We start from the raw sequence: 26,822 nt of genomic DNA, 5'->3' as shown, positions 1-26,822 counted from the left end.
GTCAGTTGTTTTTCCAATGAGATATTTCACATTATCTTCCATTTTTTCATTCTTTTGGTTTTGTTTTGTGATTTCTTGGTTTCTCATAAAGTCATTAGCCTCCATCTGTTCCATTCTAATTTTGAAAGAACTATTTTCTTCAGTGAGCTTTTGAATCTCCTTTTCCATTTGGCTAATTCTGCTTTTGAAAGCATTCTTCTCCTCATTGGCTTTTTGAACCTCTTTTGCCAATTGAGTTAGCCTATTTTTCAAGGCATTATTTTCTTCAGCATTTTTTGGGTCTCCTTTAGCAGGGTGCTGACCTGCTGTTCATGCTTTGACTTCATGTCTCTCATTTCTCTTCCCAGCTTTCCCTCCACCTCTCTAACTTGATTTTCAAAATTCTTTTTGAGCTCTTCCATGGCCTGAGCCCATTGGGTGGGCTGGGACACAGAAGCCTTGACTTCTGTGTCTTTGCCTGATGGTAAGCACTGTTCTTCCTCATCAGAAAGGAAGGGAGGAAATGCCTGTTCACCAAGAAAGTAACCTTCTATAGTCTTATTTCTTTTCCCTTTTCTGGGCATTTTCCCAGCCAGTGACTTGACCTCTGAATATTCTCCTCACACCCACCTCACCTCCTGATCCTCCCAGCCAGCGCTTGGGGTCTGAGGTTCAAATGCTGCTCCCCAGCCTCGGGGCTTTGGGCAGGGGCAGGGCTGCTATTCAGTGTGAGATTAAGTTCAGGTGCTCAGGTCAGGGCAGAGCCGCCTCTCAGGCTCAGTTCCCTTAGGGGGTTTATGCAGAGACCTTCAAAATGGATCCAGACTCCTGCCTGCTTGGGGAGCCCTGGTCTGCTGCTGCCTCAGCTTCTGCCTCCCGAGGGGGCCTGAGTTATGGGGGCACCCCACTCCCCTCTCGACCTGCCAAAGAGACCCTCTCACTGACCCCCGTCACCTGTGGGTGGAGGGACCTGCGTGGCCACTGGAGATCCCATCCCTGAAGCCTGCTCGGATTTGTTCATCTCAGTGCCGCGGCCGCGGCAGGGCTGGGCTGGGCTCCGCGCCCGCAGCATGACGGACCTTTTGCGAGAGGTTTGCAGGTCCCTCTGGAACAGAAGTCTCCTTCGCTCCACTGTTCTGTGGCCTCACTGCTCCAGAATTCGCCGTGAGTTACTTTATACAGATGTTCTATGGGTTGTGGGTTCGGAGCTATGTGTATGTGCGTCTTTCTACTCTGCCATCTTGGCTCCGCCCCCTCCTGACCAATTCTTTATGACCCCCATGGACCATAACATTCCAGGTCACTCTACCTCCACTATCTCTCAAAGTCTGTCCAAATTCATGTTCATCTTTTCTGTGACATTATCTATCCATCTCATCGTCTGCTGTTCCCTTTTTCTTTTGCCTTCAGTCTTTCCCACCATCAGGCTCTTTTTCAGTGAGTCTCATCTTCTCGTTATGTGACCAAAGTATTTAAGCTTCATTTTCAATATTTGAACTTCCAGTAAATCATCTGAATTAATTTCTTTGAGTTTTGACTGATTTAATCTCTTCACTGTCCTGGGGACTCTTAAAAGTCTTCTCCAGCACAACAGTTTGAAAGCTTTGATTCTGTAGCACTCAACTTTCCTTACAATCCAACTTTCATAACCATACATTGCAACTGGAAAAATCCAAGTTCTGACCATATGGACATTTGCTGGCATAGTGATATCTCTGTTTTTTAGTATGCTGTCCAGATTTGCCATGGCTTTCCTTCTATGGCTGCAGTCACTATGTTCAGTGATCTTTGAACTCAGGAATATAAAATCTGACATTGCTTCCGTTTCTTCTCCCTCTGTTTGCCAGGAAGTGATAGGACTAGTTGCCCGGATCTTAGTTTTTTGGATGTTAAGCTTCAAGTCAGCTTTTCCACTCTCCTCTTTCACCTTCATCAAGAAGTTTCTTAATTCTTCTTCACTTTCTTCCGTCAAAGCGGTATCATCTGAATATCTGAGATTATCAATATTTCTCCCAGCAATCTTAATTCCAGCTTTTGATTCATCCAGCCTGGCATTTCACATGATGTACTCTGCATATGAGTTAAATAAATAGGGTGACAATACACAGCTTTGTTGTACTCTTTTTTCAATCTTAAACCAATCAGTTGTTCTATGTTGGGCTCTAACTGTTGCTTCTTGGCCTGCACACAAGTTCCTCAGGAGACAAGTAAGATGATCTAGCACTTCCGTCTCTTTGAGGACTTGCCACATTTTGTTCTGATCTGCACAGTCAAAGGCTTTAGTGTAATCAATGAAGCAGAAGTAGATGTTTTCTGGAATTCCCTTGCTTGCTCCATAATCCAGTGACTGTTGGCAATTTGGTCTCTAGTTCGTCTGCCTCTTCAAAAACCAGCCTGCTCTTCTGGTAATTCTCTGTTCACATATTACTGAAACCTAGTTTGCAGTATAACCTTTTTGGTGTGTGAAATGTATAATTGTTCAGTAATTTAAACATTCCTTGACCTTGCCCTTCTTTAGGATTCAGACATAAACTGAACTTTTCCAATCCAGTGGCCACTGTGGAGTTTTCCAAATTTGCTGATCTATTCAGTGCAGCACTTTAACAGCATCATGTTTTAGGATTTTAAATAGATCAGCTGAAATTCCTTCACCTCCATTTGCCTTCTTGTTAGCAATACTTCCTAAGGCCCATTTGACTTCATTCTTCAGGACATCTGGCTCTAGATCAATAACCACATCATCGTGGTTGTAGGTAATGTTAAGCATCTTTCTTGTATGGTTCTTTTGTCTATTCTTGCTGCCTCTTCTTAACCTTTTCAGCTTCTGTTAAGTCTCTCCCATTTTTGTCTTTTACTGTGCCCATTTTTGCATGAAGTATTTACGTGATATTTCTACTTTTCTTGAAGAGATCTCCTTTTTAGATTGTAAGAAGGAACATTGTGTTTGTCTTTGTCTGCCTGCCCTAATGCCTTGCACATTGTTGGCTCTAAGCCAGAGCCCTATTAGTATGACGTTGGGATAAAACCAGGCACTTACAACATTTAACAAAAGAGGTTTACTTCAACCTAACATAGTAAGAATATGCAACAAGGATATAAGCTCACTTAGCTTCTCTGAATGAGGCTCCCTTTCATCTCTATCTGAATATATGTCTTGCTAGTCAGTCTTCAACTCAATGAATTATGTGTTCTGGAGCATCCAACAAGTCTGAAAGGACCTGATTATAAAAGGTTGGGACCTTTTATGCTCCCAGACTAAGAAGCAGCATCCAGGAAGCTGAGGTCAATCAGGTTGTGTGGGTAAAGGAAGGAATGTCGGGGTCAGGGAAGCTATATCAAAAAACCAATGTCCTATGATACTCCTGGTATAGAGGCTTAATGTACAGTTACTGAACAGTCATGAAATGGTAAGTGGAGTATGATTTTTTTTATTTAATAAGCTATGTGGGTGTCACATTCCTTGTATTTGAAAATTGTTTCTCTGTTTTCTAACAGTCATTTTTGTGCTTATTTTCAGAAATCGTCTCTAGTGGATATCCCTGTGTTGCATTTCAGCTACACTTACCTTCAAAGGTAATTGAGTTTTTGATTTTTGTAATTTTCTTAATCGAGTGTTCCCGAGTCACAGATTCTATTACACTAACATCTAGAAGTAAATATGATTTTATTTCCTAATTTAGAGTCTTGCCTTGGAAATTATCCACATGAGAGCTCCATTACTTCTCCAAACACAGATAAGGCAGATGACGTCACTTTCCCTTCCTAGAGACTTGGGCTGCTATTTATATGGTACATGCTAACAGTCAGGCAATATTCATTATAAGGCCTGGCCTAACGTAATGTTCTTTTTAAAGGAACGTAGGATCCAGTGGCTGAAGGGCACTTTATAGCGTATTTATTCATTCATTTGTTTGTTTGTTTATTTATTCCAGCTCCATTATTTTATGAAAGAGAAAACTGAGGACCAAGAAAGTTAAATAAAAAACCTTAAATGGATAATCACAAAATATGTCTATGCTTATTAGAAATGCCCCTTATAAGAACAGAGGAAAAAGAGTAATTTTTACTATGAAATTTTACTTACATAAGCCTTCCCAAGATCATATAAGTAAAAGCACTGTCTAAAATATCAGCTATTATCTTATGTGAGCTTCAACTTCGGTTTCTTAATTATACAAAGACCAGGGGGAAAGAGGCATATTCAGCTCAGAGATAATGCTTAATCCAGGATCTATAGATTTTCTTCAATCTATTAAAAAAAAAACTTAAAAAGATAATCTATTTTCAAAAAGACCTTGCCTGGGCAAAGTGGTGATAGCAGTGTAATGAAGAATTAATTACCTCATATCTCATCAATTTGGAAGATACTTTCAGTGACACAAATTGTAATCCATCCATGCCTTCCCATCCTGTGTGACTTTTATCCATATTCTCTCATAGGTTCACCTTAGGGAGGCCATCTAATGTGTTCGGATTCTTCTTTGATTTCTCTTGACTTTCTCAGAGTATCAGTGGAGCAGTCTGGCCGTCTACCTGCCGTAACTCACCCTCCCTGCATGAACAGTCCATTTTCTCTTCCCCTCAAACAGTTCTCTGTTGACATCTTTTAATTCTGTTCTTCAGAGTTTATTGATTATCTGGTGCATCTTTCTCACTGGCTCCTCTCACAGATACCCCCTGTCCTTGCACCTCTTCATTGTCCTTTATATAATATTTATTTTTAATATTCTTACAATGTGCTCATTATTTATTTTTCTCTTTGGCATTCCTCTTTTTATAGTACTTCTTATAGAACAGAGGCAGGCAGCAAGTCTTTACTAATGACTTACTGTGGGTCAGGCATTGTGCTAAGCAATGGGGATACAAATACAAAAGAAAGCATTTCCTGCCCTCAAGGAGCTTACATTCTAACAGGGGAAGATGATGCAAAATGGAGCTCAAAATGGGAGGCAGGAGGCATGCACCAGAGGCATGATGACAAAGTCCAGAGGGTGAAAAGGCCCTAGGAGCTAAAGGGAGTTCCTAGGTGGAAAGGCAGCTAAGGCTTGGAGGTAGAGACTAGAGAGTCCAAAGCATATCTAGGTGGAGAATACAGCATGGCCAGTCTGGGTCAGTCTCCAAAACAGAGTCCTAGAAGAAATTCACCAGTGGACGAGAGAGGCCAGCATGGGGAAGGGAGGTTCCAGGGTGAGAAGGTGCCAGGTGCTGAGCAAAGGACACAGGTAAAACAGTAAGTGGGGCATAACATCCAAAAAGGCAAAGGCAAAGCTGGGAGAAGAAATAAAAAATAAAGTATATAGTATAAAGAAAGTTTAAACTGTAAAGAATAAAGAGCTTCTGATTCTGTCATTCCAGTCTCTCCCTAGTCTGAAGCCAGCCTGTCTTTCCAGCCTAATCTCCTAACAATTGTGCTGATAAGAGATTTCATTTATGGAGTCCATTGTACTTTTCATACAATTTTATTCTTTTAATAATCTTGTAAGATGATCTCATCATCATTTATACAGGTGAGACTGTAAACTATAAAGCAGAAATTCAGACAAGTCAAATGACTTACCCCCATGGTCCGATAGCTATTAAATGCTGCAAGCAGTAATCTAACTCTGTTGTCTTCTCACTTCAAGTTCAACTTGTATCATAGCTATTTGTTTGAGTGATTTGCCCTCTCTTTAGATTATAAGTTTCTTAAAAATTGAGTTGTATCTCTAAGACCTAACCCAGTGCCTTTTACATAGTAGGTATTTAAATATTTGCTGAATTAAATGAAACATACTACAGCAAATTTCTCTGGACTAAGTACCTTCAGTGTCTGACTTACAGATCTTGGGAAATTTTCCTGATTCCTTATAGTTGGTCTTCCTACCTCAAGTCTCTCCTCACTCCAGTCCTTCCATTCTCCTGATTTTCCTAAAGTGTGTGTCTAATCGTTTCCATCTCCATTCAATAAACTCCAGTGACTTCCAGTTATTACCTCTGGAATAAAATACAAAATCCTGTTTGGCTTTTTGTTATGTTTTTTATTAATAGACCATTAGAAAATAAAATTTTTATTAATAGACCACTAGAAAAATAATAATGGTAGAGACTTTTAGCTCATTTTCCTAATAAGCCTTTTCATCTAGTCTTCCAGTTACTAGTATCTGTACCTTCCATGAGATGTGTGGTCTTTTTCTTCATTCCATCCCATGAAGAAGATAATTTAAAGGACCACAGGAAGTTGATGGAGGCTTTGAAATGTTTGCCAACAGCATACCTCTCATGGATCAATTCTTCCATGTAGATAATTCCATATCTACCTAGAGATTTTGCAATAAGGGTGTCATCCATGAAGACAGTTCTCTATTTTTTGATCTTGTCATACCCACATTTGTAAATTACAGTCATTCACAGATTTCAAGGTTGGGTAACCCCATGCAATGTATGGTGCCACAATGCTTAGTACATTAATTGAACCTTGTTGAACTTAACAAAAGTGCTGTTGAAGATTTGGTGAAGATAGAGAAGACTTAATACGTCACAGACCTTTGGGCTAACATTATTGATACCTCTAATTCTGATCACAAAAGATAATTTGGGCTCAGCTAGTGCACAGTAATTGCCAGTTTTTTGTGCTTTCAAAACAGTCAGATTTCTCTTCTGCATCTCCGCCAGCATTCCTTATGGTAGTTCTTTTAAGGATAGTATTCCTCTAATCTTACAAAGGCGTTTTTTTTTAATAGCCATCTTCTTTAGGCATTTGACGTTAAGTACCACAAAGGTATTTTACCTTTTCAGAACAGATTCTGAAACAGATGATAGCTTCCTTTTTTTTACCTGTCATGACTTCATCCGCAGAAACAAGGATTGTTTGGCTTTTTATGTCTTTGATAACATTTCCAGTCTTCTGTAGTCTTTTATCACTATATTTTGAATTGGAACTGCATAGCTTTTCATAATAACTTGGAACAGAAGTCTCAATGATAGACCTAGAATTTTAGATTCAGGAGAGACCTTGTCAATCATCAAATCCAAACTCTTCATTTTACAAAAGAAGGAACTGATTTGTGCTAGGTAACACACTAGTTAGAGGCTAAGCTGGGTTCTTGCGTTTTTGCCCTATACTGTCTTACAGTTGCCGCACATGTTGTATTTGAGGGTGAAGGACAAGCAAATGAATCAAATACCCTTTTCACCTTTCCTTTTCATTTTGTTGTATAGTTATTAACCATGTTCTGTCCAATGTTAAGCCTATAGATGAGGAACATGCTTGTTTACTGAATATAGTTTACCTAGATTCTAACAAAGATTGTGATAAAGATGTCATGTTTCAAGTATCTCATATTGTATAGATGATGGAACATTATGGACTGAACTTTAATACTGTCAGATGGATCAGAAAAGGCTGTAAGGCTCAACTCAAAGAGTTATCATGATTGTCAGTGTCAACTTGGCAAGAGATCTCCAGTGGAATGTCCTGGAGCTCTATGCATGGTCCTGTGCTATTTACTATTTTTATCAGTGTCTTTGATAAAGGTATGAATTGCATGCTCCTCAGATTTGCAGGTGACACAAAGATGGGAGAGATTGCTGACACATTGTATGAGTTTCAGAATCCAAGATGAAGTTCTGTAGGGATAAATATAAATTCTTACATATGGAAAGAAAAAAAATAACTACACAAGATGAAGAAGGCATGGTTAGACAATGGGTCCTTTGAAAAAGATCTGAGTATTTTAGTGGATTACGTGCATAAAATGACTCTGCAGTACGATGTAGCAGCCAAAAAGCTAATGCTATCTTTGGCAGCGTTAAGGGAAACATGGCTTTCAGGAATAGGGAGATGATAATACCACTGTTCTTGAAGTTCTGAGCACTGGGATTTAAGGACTTTGATAAACTGAGGAGGGTCCAGAGGAGAGTAATTCACGATGATTCTTGAGTTCATATCATGTGAGTATTGGTTGAAGGAATTGGAAGTGGTTATCCTGGAGAAGAAAAAACTGAGGGGGAACTAAGTACCTGTCTTTAAGTATTTAAAGGACAGTTACATGAAGAAGGATTAGAGTTGTACTATTTGGCTGTAGAGGGCATTACCAAGAGCAGTGGGTAGAAGACGCAAAAAGTCCAATTTAGACTTCCTTTTCCCTATAATTCTTTGAGCTGAGGCTGGAAGACCATTTGTCAGTTATATAATAATGGGGATTCTTTTGGTGTATTGATTAGACTAAATGGTCACCGAAGTCCCTTCTAACTCTCATATTCTGTGAATTCTGTTACATCTTGATTTTTTTTTAACAGACTCCCTGTCTCAGTTCTACAAGAAAACTTTGCTTCCTTGTTAGGAGTATTAAAAGAATCTGTACAATTGAACCTAGCACCACCTGGATATTTTCTGCTCCTCAGGTATCAAATCAGGATATTTAAATTGCCATGTTATTTCTCCCTGGGGGATATTTCATACCAGCAAAAATATTTATGTTATTGACTTAGAATGAATTGTTTTTCAATAGTATGCTCAATGACTTTGTGACAAGAACGCCTAACCTGGAAAGCAAAAAGGATCAGAAAGACCTGCAGGTATGTATATGAAAAACTTAGCCAACTACTAGCCTAGGAGCTATTTTTTGTTGCTAGCGGATTGCCAGGATGTCTCATAAAATACAGTGTTCTCATGGACAGAAACTAATTTTGAAAACATGTCCTCTTAATTTTAACTTCCTGCATTACTTTTAATTATAACAAAAAATAAATTCACTGGAAAGCATTTATTGCTATTCTGCGCACATAATCCACAGCATATTGTTAAAAAAAAGTTATTTGCCTTTATGGGTGGGATATAATGTTTCATGTGGATTTAGTTATCAATTATGAAATATTTTAGATAGCATGATAATTCCATCTTCTAGTGTATTAATTTTAGATTGCAGTGAAGGAGAAAAAGAATAAGCATCTATGTAGCATCTACTGTGTGCCAGGTACTGTACTAAGTGCTTCTTACAAATGTTACCTAATGTGATCATCACAACAACCCTGTGAGGTAGTTGCTGAGGCAGGCAGAGGTTAAGTGACTTGCCCAGGGTCACACAGCTAGTAGGTGTCTAAGACTGAATTTGAACTTAAATCTTCCTGACTCCAGGCCCTATCTACTGTACTACCAGATTCTTCTAATCAAATCAGAGAGAAGTGAAATTATATTCTGCAAATAATTTGCAGATAACACTTTCATTTATGTTTCCAGTTTTTCACTTAGCTCTGAAAACTAACATAAAGAAAGGAAAGAAATGTTTCTCCAGAGAGAGCTTTTTCAGTCTTTAAGCTGTAAAAGTTCTACCATACATTCCACTAAAATATTAAATTGAGCGATATAAATGATAGCTTCATTTTGTTTTATTAACATGCTGAATATTCTTGATTACTTCTTGGTCATAAATTCAGATCAATAATATCTTATCATCATATTATCAGGTTGATACTTGAAATAGTGTATGCCATCTTTACTGTTCCACAGTTTTTTATGCGATGATATTCTAAGCTATGTTTTGGCTCAAAAACATTACTAAATTTTGATAAATAATTTGATAGTACCTTCTTTTCATCTGCATAATTATTTAGTTTTGATCCCTGTACTATATGTGGAAAGTACATTACCACTAAAAAGCCAGAGTACCCATGAAGTTTTAAAACCAATGTCTTCAAGTAATAATATACAGTTCAGTTGCCAGAGTACTTGAAACTCAGTTGTACAGAATACTCTCTGATATGACTGGCTAGTTTGGACACTGAAGTTGTGGGGAGTTTTTTGGTCTGTAACATATTTTTCATTTACATTCCCACTGGTTACTTTGCAGGACATCACCCAAAAAGTCCTGGAAGCTGTGGGAAATATAGCTGGTTCTTCTCTGGAACAAACTAGCTGGCTAAGCAGAAACTTGGAAGTGAAGGTCCAACCTCAGATCTCTTTAGAGGAATGTGATACTGAAGAAGATTTGCAGGGTAGGTATAATAGAAGATCCATCCACATGTCACCTTCCTGCACAGATGAATAAAATAACTCTTCATTTTCTACAGACAAAGCCTTAAGTAAAATCATAGATTTTCCACAAGCTATACTAGAATTCCTTAAGGAAATGAAGCAAGAATTGAAAATGAAATAAATGAATGATAGCTCTTGAGCAAAGATGGCCAAAAAAAGGAACAGTTTAATATAGAACTTACAAAACCTTAATCAAGTAACTGATTTCTTGGAAATTAGAAGTTAATAATTCCATGAGACAGCAAGAAATACTGGAACAAAATTGAAGTCTGAAAAAAAAATAAGAAAATGTAAGGTATTTCACATCAGAAACATCTGACGTGGAAAACAAATCATCAGACTACCTGAAAACTATGACCATGAAAAAGTGCAGATACAATGTTTCAGGAAATGATCAATGAAAACTGTCCAGACCTAATAGAACTAGGGAGAAAAGTGAAAAAGAAAAAATCCACTGTCGATTTCTTTTGAAAGAAATATCAACCTTAAAAGTCCCAGGAATTGCATAGACAAAATCTATGTATCCAAAAAAAAAAATACTTCAAGTAGCCAGAAAGAATAAGTACAAGTACCAAGGAAAGGAGAGGAATTATAGGAATACATTATTCCAAATGGGCAAAGATAAAAGCTTAAAAAGAAGAAGAATTTAACTGGTAAACTAAGTATAATTTGGGGGAAGGGGTTTGGTTAGAGTAGGGGAGTAATGAACTTTTAATGACATACAGCCTTCCAAGTATTTCTGATGAAAAGACCAAAGCATATAGATACTTTGAAAAGCAAACATAGGAGTGAAGAGAAAACTCAAAAGGTTAAGTACACTTATATTTGAACATTTGGAAGGGACTATGATAGGTAATGAAATATTTCTGTTGTAATAGTGTTAGAAGAAACAAGTATCCCTTCAGAATGTCTTCTCAGGTAACAGAAGAGTTGTACACATCTAGGTGGCACTGGAGTCAGGAACCTTGAGTTCAAATCCAGCCTCAGACATTTACTAGCTATGTGACCCTGAGCAAGGCACTTGACCTCTTTTCCTCAATTTTCTCAACTGTAAACAGGGATGTTGTGAGGATCAGATGAGATAATATTGGTAAAATTCTTAGCACACTACCTGGCACATGGTAAGAGATATATAAATATTTATTCCCTTTCCTTTATAGAGAGACTAAATAAGACATTGGGCTTGGGAGTGATTTTGTCATATTCTGTGGATCTTAAGAGAAGAAAGAAAAGGGAAGGAAAATAGGAATATACCAGGAAAGAAAAGGGAAAGAATGAGATGAAGCTTATCTCACATAATCAGAGAGCAAAACAACTATACAAACATGGCAGCAAGGGTTGAAGGCAGGCTATACAAGAACCTCACTTGTATCTGAATAAAGGAAGTTTGAACACACCTACACATAGGCACAAAGAATTAGTTGCAGAAATAAATTTAAATTCACTGGGAAAAAGCAGGAGCAGAGGGAGGGTAGTGATTAAGAGAGAGGTCTGATTCATTGAAGGATTAGTTAATAAGTCAGAAGAATTCTATGTTTGGAGTGTGGGTGTTTGAAGAAGGAACAAAAAGGAAGAAAGGGAAGGTAAGAACCTGTGATAGGGGACTGGATAAGGGAAAGAGATCAGTAAAGTGGAAGAAGATTGTATCAATTGTACATCATTAGTTTTAAATACACTCGTCTTTCACTATCTTGTTGTTTATTTAACCCTGACTCAAAGATTCAGTTGTATAGGACTCTATCCTCATTGGTAGAAATCAGTATCCTGCCCCTACATGAGAGGTGGGCCAAGTTGGCAAGAGGGGAGAGAAGAGAAATTCCATCACTTGCCTCTCTTCAGGCTCTTCTGGCTTTCGTCTTGGAGAGAAAAGTTGGACAATGCCAACCTAACTTCAGGTTACTGAGGGGATACTATGGGAGAAAGTCAGTGAGAGGAGCTTGCTACAATAGAGGTTTCAGAGAAATTTCCCCTTTGGGTGAAATCTGGGACTCTTTCTCTTGGTTGAGCTAAAATATCTCATTTCCAATGGGAAAGCTCCTTCAACCTGTATTGTCTGGTATATATTATCCTATATTCTCTGCTTTCTGTTATGCTGTCAACTTGGATAAATGGGTTTCTTTCCTGTTTGCTATGTGTGTTCCTTGTAGAACTGGCATTGGATGGGGAGATAGTCGAGCCTTGGATATAAAGGTTGGTTCTCATTAAGAAGTAGCCATCAGGAGTTTAGCTTGAACCTGAAAATTGCATCCTGTAAACTAACAATATTTAATAGAGCAAACATAATTATAGCCCAGTACTCCCCTCTCTCTGGGGAGAGCAGAGGGACCACCACTGATCCCCAACCTCATCATGCTTCTCCTCTTGGAAGGAACTGCAGTCTCTTGTGCAAGGATGAAGCAGAGGAGACACTAGACTGTGTCTACTAGGGCATCCCTGAGAACTAAATTGAGACTGCTTTTGTTATAATAGCCCTCTCAAGGAATATAGCTACAAAAAACAGGAGAGATACAGCATAGTGGGGATGGATAGATCAAGTGAGAGTTTTTTTGAGGATGAATGAGATATGGGCATATTTGTAGGCAGTCAAGAAGCAACCAACAGACAGGGAGACATTGAAGTGAGAGAGGGTGCCTATAAAAGGGGGCAATATCCTGGAGGAGACAGTATGAAATGAGATCATTGTTTGGCATTCGAAGCCCTTCATAACATCCCCATCTGAACATCCCCCACTCCCAGGCTACCTTTCTAATCTTACACCTTATTTATCGCCACATACTCTTCAACCCAACAACACTGGTCTTCTTGCTGCTCCATGAATAAGACATCCGTCTTTCAGCTCTAGGCATTTTCTCTGGCTCTTTACCATGCCTGGAACATTCTCCCTCTTCATCTTTGCCTTCTGGCTTCCCTGACTTCCTTTAAATCTCAGCTATAATCCCACCTTCTACAGGAAGCTGTTCTCAATTCCTCTTAATGGACTTCCTTCTATTAATTATTTTCTACTTATCCTGTATACAGCTTGTTTATTCATATTTGTTTGCCTGTCATCTCTCCAATTAGATTGAGTTCCTTGAGAACAAGGATTGTCTTTTTGCCTTGTTTTATATCTTCAACACTGAGTACAGTACATAGTAAGCAAATAGTATGTGCTTATTGACTGACCTTATCCTTGACCTTGTCTGAACCTATTGTTTCACTTAATTTTTAATTGATCCTCTAGAGTTCTCTAAGAACATCGTCATATCCTCTGAAAAAAAGTACCAATTTTATTTCTCCTTTGCTTATGCTTATTTCCTCAATTTTTTTTCTTGTCTTATTTCTCCAGCCAGCAATTCTAGCACTATATTGAAGACTAGTGGGGATAATGGACACCCTTGCCTTTTTGATCTGAACTTATTGGAATCTAGCTTTATTTCCATTATATATGATGCTAGCTCTTAGTGTTAGGCAGGTACTATCTACCATGTTAAAGAAAGGGCTATATAGTCCTGGTTTCTAATATTTTGTTTAACAGAAATAGGAATTGTATTTTGTCAAAAACTCCATCTTTTTCTCCATGTATTGCATTAATTATACAATATATGGTTTTTGTTATATATGATTTTTGTTCTTTTTATCAATATGGTCCATTGTGTTTATAATATTCCTAATATTAACCAACCCTAAATTCCTATTATAAATCCAGCCTGGGAACTGTACATGATTTTTATGTTATATTACTTGTAGCCTCTTTGCTAATATTTTTAATTAAAATTTTCATATGGGTGATCATTTTGCTGTTTTGGCTCTCCCCAGATTAGGTATTATAAAAGGAATTTGATAAGAGTTGTTCTTTTGCTATGTTCATAAATAATTCGTGCAATAATCAGATGAATGGTTGTTTGTTTACTCTAATTCACTTCTAACTCCATCTGGTCCTGTGGTTTTTTCTTTATGATTTCACTTATGGTTTCCTTAGTTTCTTTTTCTGACATTGGCTTGTTTAAATCCTCTATTTCTTATTCTGTTAATCTAGGAATTTAATATTTTTGTAAATATTAATCTATTTAATTTAAACTATTCATTTTATTAGCCTAAAATTGGGTAAAATAGTTTCTACAAATATCTTTTATTTCTTATTCATTTGTTGTGACTTGTACTTTTTCTTTTTTTAATGTTTTATATTATAAAATTATATATAATTATATATATTTATATGTAAATATACATAATATATTATAAATTATAAATATAATATAAAAATATATTTATATATAAAATTATATATATAAAATGTATTTTAATATATTCATTTTATTTATTTTTAATACAATCTACAATCACTACCATAAAACTTAGATTTTTCCCCTTACCTACTCTCCACCACCCCTCTCCCTCCCCAGGACAACATACAATTCTATATAGGATCTACACATACGTTCCTATTGAATACATTTTCATTATAGTCATACTGTGTAGAAGAACTAAAATAAATGGGAGAAATTGTATAACAAACCAAAACATAATACACACACACACACACACACACACACACACACACACACACACACACACACACACACACACACACACACATGATCTGCTACATTCTGCGATTGAATTCCACAGTTCTTTCTCTGAATGTGGAAGGTATTTTGCTTAGAAGACCACTGGGAATTTTTTTTTTTAATGTCCTTGCATTGCTATGAAGATCCAAGTCTACCAGAAAAAAACTCTCCCACACTGTGGTCGTTGCTGTGAACAAATTTCTCCTGGTTCTGCTCCTTTCGCTCAGCATCAGATCATATAAATCTTTCCAGGCCTCTCTGAAGTCTTCTTGTTCATCATTTCCTATGGCGCAATAGAATTCCATTACATTCATATACCATAATGTATTTAGCCATTCCCCAGTTGATGAGCATCCCCTTGATTTCCAGTTTTTGGCCACTACAAAGAGTGCTGCTATAAATATTTTTGTACATGTGGGACCCTTTCCCATTTCTTTTGATCTCTTGGAGATACAGTCCTAGAAGCGATATTCCTGGGTCAAAGGGTATGCACATTTTTGTAGCCCTTTGGGCATAGTTCCAAACCACTCTCCAGAATGGTTGGATGAGCTCACAACTCCACCAACAATGAATTAGTGTTCCAACTCTCCCACATCCTCTCCAACATTTATCATTTTCCTGTTCTGTCACGTTTGCCAATCTAATAGGTGTGATGTAGTACCTCAGAGTTGTTTTGATTTGCATCTCTCTAATCAAAAGTTTTGATTTAGAGAATTTTTTCATATGATTGTAGGTATCTTTAATTTCTTCCTCTGAAAACTGCCTGTTCATATCCTTTGACCATTTATCAATTGGGGAATAACTTGTATTGTTGTACATTTGACTCAATTCTCTATATATTCTAGAAATGGGGCCTTTATTCCTGAGATGAACTATAAAAATTTTTTCTCAATATACTACATCCCTCCAAATTTTTCACAAATGATGTATGTATGTGTGTTCTCTACCCTCATTTGACCAGTTCTGATGATTGTGAGGTTCAGGTGATCCCCACTCCCCAACCCCTTTCTCCTTCATATAAGACATGTATTTGTGCATCCTGATTACATGACATAACAGATTATACCTCCTTCCTCTCCTTTTCCCTGAGTGTATCCTTTTTTCCCTCCCTATACATCTTTTAATATCATCAAAAGATAACAAACCACTATGCTTCTATCTTATTTTACTTCTTCTATGACTCTTCATGACATTAGAGAAGTAATGGAAACTTGTATCATTACTTGTATCATTACTTTCCCCTAGCCCCATTTAATGTTCATCCATATAAATTGCATCCTTATTGGTCACTTCTATTGACCTTTTTATGTTTTTGTTGATTCTAGTGTTTGAAGTTTTATTTAACTTTGATTTTTTTCATCTGGAATGTTTGGAAGCCCTTTGTTTCATTAAAGGTCTATTTTTTCCTCTGAAAGATTATACTCAGTTTTTCTGGGTAAATTATTCTTGTTTATAGGAGTGTTATGTTCCACGTGCTACACTTGTTTTTAGTATTACATGCTAAATCTTTGTTCTCCTGACCGTGGTTCCTCAGTACTTAAACTCTGAGTGCTTGCAGTATTTTTTCTTTAATGTGACTTGAATTTGGGTTTTGGATTTGGGCTATGATTTTCCTAGAAGTTTTTATTTTGAAATTTCTTTTGAGAAGTAGATTCTTTGTGGGGTTTTTTTTCACTTTGCCCTTTGGACAGTTTTCTTTCATAAATTCTTGATATATGATTTCTAGGCTCTTTTTTTTGGTCATGACTTTCAGATAGTCCAAGGTCTTAAATTTTCTCTCCTGATTCTGTTTTCTAGTTGAATTATTTTTCATAGGAAGTACATTATATCTATTTTTCTAACTTTTCAATCTTTTGACTTTTAGTATTTCTTGTTGTCTTATAGAGTCCTTCTATTTAGGCCATATCTATTTTTCAAGGAATCTGTTAAATAGATAAAGGTTTTGTTTCTTTTGTGCTAAACTGGCAATTTTCTTTCTAAGTCTCCTCTTTCTTTTCCAACTCTTTTCTGCAGTCCTGTCATTTCTTTTGTTAATATCATTTTTTTGTTCAGATCTAGAATCATTTCTTCTAGGAATTCCAATGGATTGTGGATAAGCTGTGTTTTTCTTTGAGGCTTTGCTTGCAGGTAGTGTTTTGGAGTTATTCCCTTCTGGGTTTGTGTCTTTGGTATCCCTAACATAGTAGCTCTTCATCTTTTTTTGTGTACTTATTCTTCCACCCTTACTTCCTAAATTGCAACTTTCTTTCACGTGTATGCTCTGTGTATTTTGGTAAAGAAGAAGTCTGTGCCTCAGTCTTTTGCACCTAAGGTCTGTCTCTGAAATCTCCTCTCTTTAGCTCCTTAAAACCCAGCACTCATTCACTTCCAGGGTTTGGTTTCTAGTTCCCCTTTCCTGGATTAAGGAGACATCATTATGACCCTTTTCTATTCCTGAAGTCTGACTCCAAGATCTTCATTCTTGGCTTAGAGTAACATGATAATGCCCCTTCCAACTCCTGGAAAACTGATTCTGAGATCCCAGCCCTCCCAGACCTGGTCACTTGCCTGTGGGTTGTGATCTTGTGTTGGAAAGTTGACCTAGTGTGGTTTCTCTTTTGATTGCTAATCACTTCTTGGGTTGGTATTCATCTGAGATCTTACTTGAAATAGTTGTTAGAGCTGCACAACTACTTTCTCCTCCTTCATCTTGACTGTCTCTACATTGCTTTTATAATCAAGCTTATAGTGCAATGGAAAGAACACTGATCTGAAATCGAAAGACCTGTTTACCACCTATGTGACCTTGAACATAGCATTTAACTTTGGGCCTCAGATTCTTCATCTATAAAATGAGGGGATCATATTTGATAATCTTGAAGGTTTCTTTCAGCACAAAATCTATAATCCTGTAGTCCTATGACTTGCTAAGTAAATATACCATTTTAAAACTTAATTTGAGCCATGGTTTCATTGGTTTGTGTACTCTCTATAGTGATGCATAGGGCAGTACCTATACACAGTCTTACTGTGATGTTTTTAACATAGCAAATATTGGACTTAAAATAAGATGGAGATCATGTGATTAACAAAATGGAGAGCAAGACATTTTCTGTGATCTTCACAACCTCTCAAACTGCTCCACAACAGGAACCATAGATAAGAGATAAGCAATTTCAGCTGACTCCATGGTACAGGACACCAAGAATCCCAAAGAGGTAACAGCTGAATTAACTAACAGCAGAGAAGGCTAATCTATAATGCCCAACTTGCTCTCTCGGCACCCTTTTCCTTTCCCCCACCACATAGGCAAGACTATACAAGCTGACTCATGGACTTATAACAGAACACAACTCTACCACTCCCTCCTCCCAGTGTGGCTCACTGGGGCAGCAGTAGGGCAGCAGACTATGCTACCGTAGTACTCATCTCGAGAACTGTGGAAAAGAGGGAACAGGGATAGGACTTGAGTGAGTAAGTGAGTGAGTGTATATGGGGGGGATGGGAGGGAGAGTTGAAACAGACAGAGAGGCTGAAGGAAAGATCCCAGCATCCATTTAGGACCAATTCTGTTCCCCTGGAAGTTGTGTAGGGCAGAAGCTGAGGTTGGTGAAATGTGAATTGCTTAGCTTGAGAGGAGGTTAAGATGACTTTGAGGGAAACTGCAATCAAAGGGAAAAGAGTCAGAAAATGAGCAATAGAGAAATATAAGGGGAAAAAAGGCTGAAATCATCAAAGATCTCAAGAGGAAGAAAACTCAGTTAAAGACCTTCATAAAATATAAACCAACAGGATTAAGACATGTTAAGATAGCAGAAGAGAATATGGCCTGCAGATCCACTAGAAGAGTCAAAGCATCTAAATAATAAATATTGCAAGACAAAAGCAAAAGAGTCAACGCTTGATGAAATCTAGAACCTATGGATTCCTAAGAGAGAATGAAACTACAAGAAGATGTTGCTGAATGGCTTAAAGGAGAAATAAAATTTGAAACCAATATTTATGACCTGTACAGTGTAAAGAATCACCAGAATAGAAAAATTTGATTCTACAGTGGTAAGTCTCACAGAAGAAATTGGGAATGCAAATATACAGAAGTTAAGGATAGCTTAGAAAAAGAGAATCAAAAAGCAATAGCATTTAAGGAAAACATATCTATACAAGCAAAACATAGTGATCCTGCAGACAAGATACAGCTTATAGATTCTCCTAGCAGAACACAAGCCAAAAATTTGAACACCACAATGAGACATAATATAAGAAAAACACTCATTTTGTTTGCTCCATGTAGAAAACAAAGTGCCAATTGAAAGAAACCACAGAAAGCCTGTAGATATACAATAAGACTTCAAAATGGCATGTCTCTCCAATCTGGTTCAACCTATTCTGATAGTGCATGTTCTTTTAAGTAAACATGAAAAAAGTAAGGTTTAAATCTTAATTGCCTTATTCCATCTGTCAGAAATCATTCATATTCTTAGTTATTTGTATATGTATGTATTATCAGAGAGATGAACAATAAGTTCTTAATATATACATAAAATTGTTTTAGGAATGTGAAAATATTTTACCTTAATCTTATGAAATATTTTTAGATGCAGAGTTATGATATACATTCTAAATGAAAGTACAAATGATTTTTTTGCATATAGATGCAGCAGCGGCACCCTCCTCAATGATATCTGCATCTGCCCCCTCGGTGTACAGTGTGCATGCTCTCTCACTCCTTGCAGAGGTAAAGACATTGGATTTTTCAGTATGGATCTTTGTTTTAAAGGAGGGTGGTGCTGGTTGTGTTAAGTCAGAGGTTATCAAGCTAATTTGTCCATACAGTGCTTTGGAACAATTGGTAGAACCTTGAAAATGATTGCCTGGGTTATGGAATACTCCCAATATAAAGATAGAAAATTTTGGAACAGACTAAAGGAGACAGGGGATCTTGGGAAGAAAAATATTTGAGGATAAGTGGATCTGTAATTTGAGGTGGTGGTGGTTGTTACTTGTCTTTATTTTTGAAAAGGACTCAGGAAGGTGATGCCATGACTTGCAAGTGAATTAGATTTGAGTGAGGGAGGACTCTGTAAAGTCATCAGCCTTATTTTCTCCTTCAGAGCCATCCAGGTTCAGTGGCAAGATCTAGATCAAGGGGTTAAGGCATGGCCTTTAAGAAAGAAATTATGTGAGGGACACCAGAATAGGGCTTCAGTGTATGAAGGATATAGCTCTCTCAAACTTGTGGCAATAGAAGCAGCATGGTAGAATGGAATGAGCACTGGCTTTCTGGAATCAGAGAACTTGAGTTCAAATCTAACCTCAAACAATCATTATGATGTGACATTGGAAAAGTTACTTAACCTCCCTCAGTTTCCTTGTCTGTAAAATGAAAAGATTGAACCAGAATGCTTCTATGTCTCTTTCAGCTCATAGATTTATATGATTCAAAGGTAGATCTGCCAGCTCTAAATCTATGATCCTAAAAAAATACATTACACTAGGTTTGGTCCCCACTGCAGCAAGAGGATAGTAGTTCACGGCCAATGCCATGGTTGTTTTGGTTCTTGAGTGACCCACCCTTTGCCAGTCTTTATTATCAATGAAATTTTCTCACGATATCTTTATTCTGATCAAACAAAATGTCAAGGTTCCATGGAACACTGTCTTAAGTTACTGAATCAGTTAAGTAAAACCAGTAATTTTTTTGCAATCTCAAAAGGATATGGCTGTAAAGTAGATTATCACAGAATGTTAGAATTAAACCCAAATCACTCTGGATCTCTTTGATTGGCCAGCAATAGGTCCCAGGCCAATGCCCAAGAGATCATTGTTTGGACCCTGTTGGCTCAGAGGGGATGTAAATAGTAATTGTTTCCGTTTTGGCCAAAAAACTTGTGGGTCTTCCCTTCCCAGACTGATTTTTTTTAGTTAGGTAAAATGGGCCATTCCTTAGTTCATTTCTTACCTAGCTTTAATCACTGAATGGGCACTGCTTCAGTCGAACTGAGACCTGTTAAAGATTAAAAAGGCCAAGGTCTCCCACTTCATCCAGGCCATCTCCAGTTCTCCTCATCTCTATCTTGCCATTGGACCCAGAAGGCTCTGGAGGAGAAAGTGAGGCTGGTGACTTTGCACAGCCCACCCTCACTTAAATCCAATTCACTTGTAAGTCATGGCATCAGCTTCCTGTTGTCATGGTCCTTTTCAAGAATGAAGATAAACAACAGCAAATCTAGCCCATTCATTTTACAGATGAGGCACTAGAGGTCCATACAAGTGCAATGATTTCTCTAGGACTTTTGCTCTTTTCACTGTATCACACTGAAAATACTAACAGAAAATCATACTTGGAAATTTTATGGTTAGCATGTCTTAGACAAAAAAATTTCTGGGATGTGTGGTAGGAGCTGTGTTCCTTTTGTTGTTTTTTTTTCTTAAGATTGTAGCATGTCTCTTGGATGTGATTTATCGTAGTGATGAGAAGGAGAAAGCTGTTCCACTAATTTCACGTTTGCTGTATTACGTTTTTCCTTATTTACGAAATCACAGGTAATATAATTCTTTCTCTTCTTCTTCCTCCCATTCCCCCACCATCCCTTCCAAATTTGGATGAAAATATAGGTGTGGGGAGGGGTGGATAAATATGTCAATTGATGTTCTCCAGACAGTCTTTGAACTCAATCTTTCCCCTTCTTCTCTCCCCCCCCACTCCCTGTTTCCATCCTCCTCCCCCATGTAGTGCCTACAACATCCCTAGCTTCCGAGCGGGGGCCCAGCTACTCAGCTCCCTGAGTAGTTATGCCTACACAAAACGAGCCTGGAAAAAAGAAGTCCTGGAATTATATTTGGACCCTGGTTTTTTTCAGATGGATACTTCTTGTGTTCAGTAAGAAAGGTTTTTCTAAGTATAGTATACCATAACGGATTTAAAATCAAAATAATCTCATCTGTGTTATGATAATCTCATCAATATCTGTGTTATCTACTCATAGCAAATATATCCAAAACTGTAACATGCTACTTGTAATTAACAGAATTAATTTGATTTTTCATAGCATGAGAGTCATTCTAGTTATCTGAAAGTGTTATTTCATTTCATTGGGGAGAACATTTTATTCCTAGAGAATGTTTTAATTTTGGTCACCATGCTGTTTGGCTCACTAGTGTTAAAAATACGCTTGGCACACAAAAAGGTATCAAGGAAACTTTATTACAGCAGAGTTCAGAGGAACTGAACACTTTGACCAAAGCTGACTCTACCCCTCTTCAGGAGGAGGGAGTGCCTTCTACGTTCATTCCTCCTGCAAGTAAGGATATAGGAAGACTACAGTTTGTTCAGACAAATGTAAGCCATCTATACTGTTCCAAATTTTGGACTCCCCACCACATCCTCCACTGACCACATGACTTCATGTTCTCCTCTCTGATGGGCTCTCCCTCAAACAGCTTGTCAAACATGCACACAAATTTCTGACCTTTAATCTAACCGTTCTAGGTCACGACTTTGATCACTTAAAGCTGTGGAAACAGAAGTTCTTCCATGTTTCCCAAACTAGTAAATAGGATATTTAGAGCATATTTTGTCTCTCATCCACACAATACTTTGTTGTTATTTTTATAATAGGTAGGTTTTAATTTGTGTTAATGATCTCATCTCTTTCCCCAACCGTATTCACTTCTTTCTGATCCCTGCTCCTGATCCTTCCAGGCATCCCACATCTAGAGAACTGATACTTCTCCATTAATAAATTAAAAAAAACAAAACTTAAAGTTTGTCAGTATCAGGATAGCATGTAGCCTTAAAGAGAGAAAGTTACAAAGCCTGAAGTTTACAGTTGAAACACACATTGTTGAATCAGAGGAAGATTATGCCATCAAATAAATTCAACCTAGACTGAAATTATCTGGTAAAAGGGAATTCTTCAAGTTTCCTTCTAGCTTTCAATGCCATGGATAGGAAGAACTATGATATTGTGGAATATTTTAGTCTCTGAGATCCTTTTAAACTCTCCTGTGACCTCCCTCTGGGTTCTCATTGACTCTTTTAAAATAGTCCTCTATACAATATTCCTACTGTTATAGCTGGAAGCAACCTTAGAGACCACTGGTAAATGGAACTCCACCGCCAATTCTATGCTTTATAATAGGTAAGCAAAAAGCATCATAAAGAGGCTGATTTATTTGGTGGAAGTTCTAGAAAAAGACAAGTTAATAGAAATCTAAAAATTCACTAATCATACGTTCTTTTTTTAAAGTTTAATTTCACTAATGACTTTTCTAACCTTTTGATAACCTTAAAGAATGAGTGACTTTTGCTTTGCTTTTTTTAAAAAGTATTTTTCTTTGTTTGTATCTTTATTAACCTTACTTGGAAAAGCTTTAAATTAATATTTTCCTGATACTTTTATAATTAGATTCACAGTTTTACATTTAATCTTATTATTTTACCATCTTTAGTTGGAGATCCATTATTGACCATCTTCTAACACATGAAAAAACAATGTTTAAAGATTTAATGAGTAAGTATTATGTTATTCAAAGATTATTTTATTATTTAATTTTAAAAAATACTTTAGATATAGGATCTTACCTCCAATTTTAGAATTTTTACTTAAATTTTTATAACCAAGCCTAAACTTAAAAAGCGCAACTTATTGACTAGACTATTTGACATTTTCTTCATTCTCAGACTTGAAATGTCCCAACTTAGCAGTGTTTTGAAAGTTCCTAATATTCAACTTGAAAAGAAACTTTAGATAATTATTTTCTCAGAATGACAAAACTTTTGGAGAATTCAATACTGCCCTTATATCCTCCCCAACTACCCACCCACTTTTAATACATAAAGATATGATAGGTATGTGCCTTTGTTTAATTGGATTATGATTTTGCACTGATGGTATTAGTAATTCTACTACTATCAATGATGTAACTTACCTCTCCATGAAATTTCTTCAGTACATACTGATTATTTGTCATGTTCATTTTAGATATGCAAAGCAGTTCTTTAAAATTGTTTTCAAGTTTTGAGCAGAAAGCCATGCTCCTAAAGCGTCAAGCATTTGCTGTCTTCAGTGGAGATGTTGATCAGTATCATCTGTACCTTCCACTGATACAAGGTAAGATTGCTGATTTTTCTGTAGAGAGGGACTTTAATTTGGGGATGCTCATTACATGAAATAAGGGCTCCCAAGGTTAGGAAGATTTGAAAATGAGAAGGCTTAATGTTTCCCCTACCCATTAAAATTCATTCATTTGGTACAAATGCATCTCCAATAGGAGAAGGGAGGGAAAAAAGAAAATTCAAACCCAAGACTTGAATCTGAAGGAAATGTATTAACGGATATTCTTCACCTCCAGGGAGAATTATAAGAGGGGTCCTATGGGCTTTCAAATCTACATCCAAATTTGTTCCCCCAGATTGGGGTAGTGTGGCCGTATCAACAATGGTTTACCAGCTTTTGTTTTTTTGTATAGGAAAAGTACCATCTCTGACATGCATCAGAGATTCTTTCTCCTTTGCAGTGGCTCTACATTAGTGATTGATAAAGATCAAGATATTATCTGTTACACTTGGAGATTTTGGGGCACAGTAATTTCTTGAAAGGAATGAGAATATGAGACTGGTGTGTTCCTTGATTTTATTCAAGATTAGCTAACAGGAAAGAGCCTGTCTATGATGTTAAGTCCTATGGGCCTAGATAGAAAGAGATTCAAATCTGAGAGTGATAGCTACCAGACTGGTCTAAGTTTAGACCAGTATTACTGGTACAGAACATAGCGTCATCTAGCACATTAGTGTCTGGAGACTATCTCCTGATGATAGATAGAAACAGCAGAGATAACCAGAACAGTTGACTTTAATTAGATACTCAACATAGCAATTAAGGTAGTAGTTTCTTTAGTTCAAGGAAGAGGAAATTTTATGAGTTTCTCCTACCCATTTCATCTCCTTCATTTGGCCGTAAATGTTTCTCCATATGAATGATTCTGTGGCACCCTAGTTCCATACTAGGGAAAGGGGGAAACAAGGCTTGCACATAAGACTTACATTTCCAAAGGAAATTTAGCAAAGGATATTATATATGACCGACAGAGCTAGGAGGACTGGACGTGGAGGAGTGGGATACTAACCTAATCCAAATCCTCTTCCATATTAATGTGGTAGTATGTTAGTTCCAGATTGGAGTAATATGATGTAATGCCAATGTAATACCCATAGCACCCACTATGAATATGAATGCTTATTTCCAGGATAAATTTGCAAAATATAGTAAACTCTCTTTCTCAAAGGCAAAACCAAAATATTTATTTGGGACATCATTAGAATACTAGGAGGTAAGAATTAACAGGGTACTTATCACTAACGCCGACATCTTAAACCTTCTTTCTGTCAGGCCTCCCCATGAAGACAACTTCCCCTAGACAAGTTCCTCCCTCCTCCTACTCACAACTTGATTCTCTCTCTCTGCTCTGCATGCTCTCATTCTCCGCTCATACTCTCACGCTCTCTCTCTCTCTCTCCCCTTCTCTCCCCCTCCCTCCCTCCTTCCCTTCTTCCCCTCCTTGCACAAGGTCCCTCCAGTCTGAGCTCCATGTGACCACAGGCTCCATGTGCTAGGTCTATTAATGGACAAGGAAGATCTTCCTTTTCCACATTACATGTGGCATCTCCAGCCATAGCTTCCCAGCTTTTTATTTTTGCATAGGAAAGGTTCTCTTTTCCTGATGCATGATAGATATGCTACTTCCTATTTTTTTAGAGGCTCCAGGATGGTAATTGGTATCACAATAAGCTATCTCTGCTTAGAGAACTATGATTTAGGATCTTTGGATAAATTACATTGTGGAACATATAAGAGAATAAAAGTGGAATATTCTCTGATTTATTCAAGGTCAGCTAATACAGGGGATGTGGAGGGTCTTATCTATTAGATTATTTGGGGCCACTTGGGCCCCATTTATGAAGAGTCATATTATTTATGAATTATTTATTTACTTACTAGGAAATGAGATAAACACTTTGGCTAGTTTTAGAGGGCAAAGGCACTTCAAAGGATCTACGCCAAGTGATAGGGGTGTTGACAGTAGAAAGATAAGGCACATCAATCAACTGATGGAAAAACATGATTTTACTTTGAAATAAAAATTTCATGCCATCATCTCTGTTTTCCTTGCCTTATAAATTAAAAAAGTGCTGGGTCATTTGACTCAGCTTGGTCCTTCAAGGTCCTTCTTAAATTTTAATCCTCCTAATGCTCATTTTCTCAGGGAGACTCGCCTCATAAGTTATCTGGCAGACTCCAGAAAAATGGCCTTGGATTCTTTTCTCTAGTAAAGAACAGTAAAATATATAGAGATGCTTATGGGTTTTTTTCCTTGGAAATATTAATCCAGATCCCATGGAGAGGAAAAGTAAATTACCACACACAAAAAAAGCATTGCTTATTAATATGACTATGTATAAATGTGTGTATGCATGTATATAATCTATATACCGATTCCATTTACATTCCGAAGACGGAGGAAGATTATCACTTGCAGTAAGAAAATCTCTTAAGAAGCAAAACCATATCTATACACAAACAATAAACAGGGCTACAGAGATCAGACCTTTTGGAAGAACTACAAGAGACTAAAGGAATTTGAGTTTTTTATTCATCCTTAGCTAAGCTAAGCTAAATATTAGAGCCACCAGGGCTTTTCAAAACCCCTATGTATTGCTTCCCCTAGTGGCCGAAAATTAGTTGAGCTCCTCCCTTGACTGGGAACAGTGGCTTAGACCTTTCTTTCCTCCCAATTAAGTAGCCTATACTTCAGTAATCTAGATATATTGCAGTGTTCCAGGGGACTTACTTCTCCTAGCCACTTCTCAGATGACTTTCTTCTCCCTTATCCCAGAAGCAAAAACTATTTAAACATGAAGGAACAGAAAGATTGGAAAGGTTTTGTTTTAGGTGGGTTTTCAACACCCATCGTGTTGAATTTTGAGAGCAAAGTGGTGACAACAAAGGAGTATGAAGGTGTATTATCTTAACTACCTCTTTCTTTTTAAAATGCCAACAAAGCAACTTTCTGAAACTTACATGAAAACTAGGTTTATTACAAGAGAAATGAATATCCATGTGGAACCCTAAGCAAGTGCAAGGAGTTCACAATTCAAACAGAAGTTTGCATACTTATAAAACTATGACAAAGGAAGAAGAAAAAAGAGAAATAAGATCCAAGAGTACAAGGTATCTATGTGTCTGAGAGAAAGGAATTACCATCAGTGCGAGGAGAACAGTAGATACCATAAGGAACTTGGTTAG

At 37.2% G+C, this 26,822-nt stretch overlaps 1 protein-coding gene and 1 pseudogene across 3 annotated transcripts in view; one reads left to right on the top strand and one right to left on the bottom strand.

Annotated features, from left to right (window-relative positions):
* The window catches only part of DOP1B (DOP1 leucine zipper like protein B), a 133,186-nt gene that overhangs the window by 94,760 nt on the left and 11,604 nt on the right, over positions 1-26,822 (top strand). For all 3 annotated transcript variants that reach the window (XM_072614920.1, XM_072614918.1, XM_072614919.1), the window contains 9 exons: positions 3,497-3,552; positions 8,257-8,361; positions 8,469-8,535; positions 9,807-9,951; positions 19,170-19,252; positions 20,951-21,060; positions 21,251-21,397; positions 22,969-23,030; positions 23,502-23,630. In XM_072614920.1, coding sequence (XP_072471021.1) covers positions 3,497-3,552; positions 8,257-8,361; positions 8,469-8,535; positions 9,807-9,951; positions 19,170-19,252; positions 20,951-21,060; positions 21,251-21,397; positions 22,969-23,030; positions 23,502-23,630 — 904 coding nt within the window. The remainder of the gene's footprint in view (positions 1-3,496; positions 3,553-8,256; positions 8,362-8,468; positions 8,536-9,806; positions 9,952-19,169; positions 19,253-20,950; positions 21,061-21,250; positions 21,398-22,968; positions 23,031-23,501; positions 23,631-26,822) is intronic.
* Positions 6,081-7,903, bottom strand: LOC140504029 (large ribosomal subunit protein uL30-like; annotated as a pseudogene).

This window comes from Notamacropus eugenii, chromosome 5 (genome assembly GCF_028372415.1).
Source record: "Notamacropus eugenii isolate mMacEug1 chromosome 5, mMacEug1.pri_v2, whole genome shotgun sequence".
Lineage (NCBI taxonomy): Eukaryota > Metazoa > Chordata > Mammalia > Diprotodontia > Macropodidae > Notamacropus > Notamacropus eugenii.
Note: the sequence above shows the minus strand (reverse complement) of the source record. Positions and strands in the feature narration are given on the sequence as shown.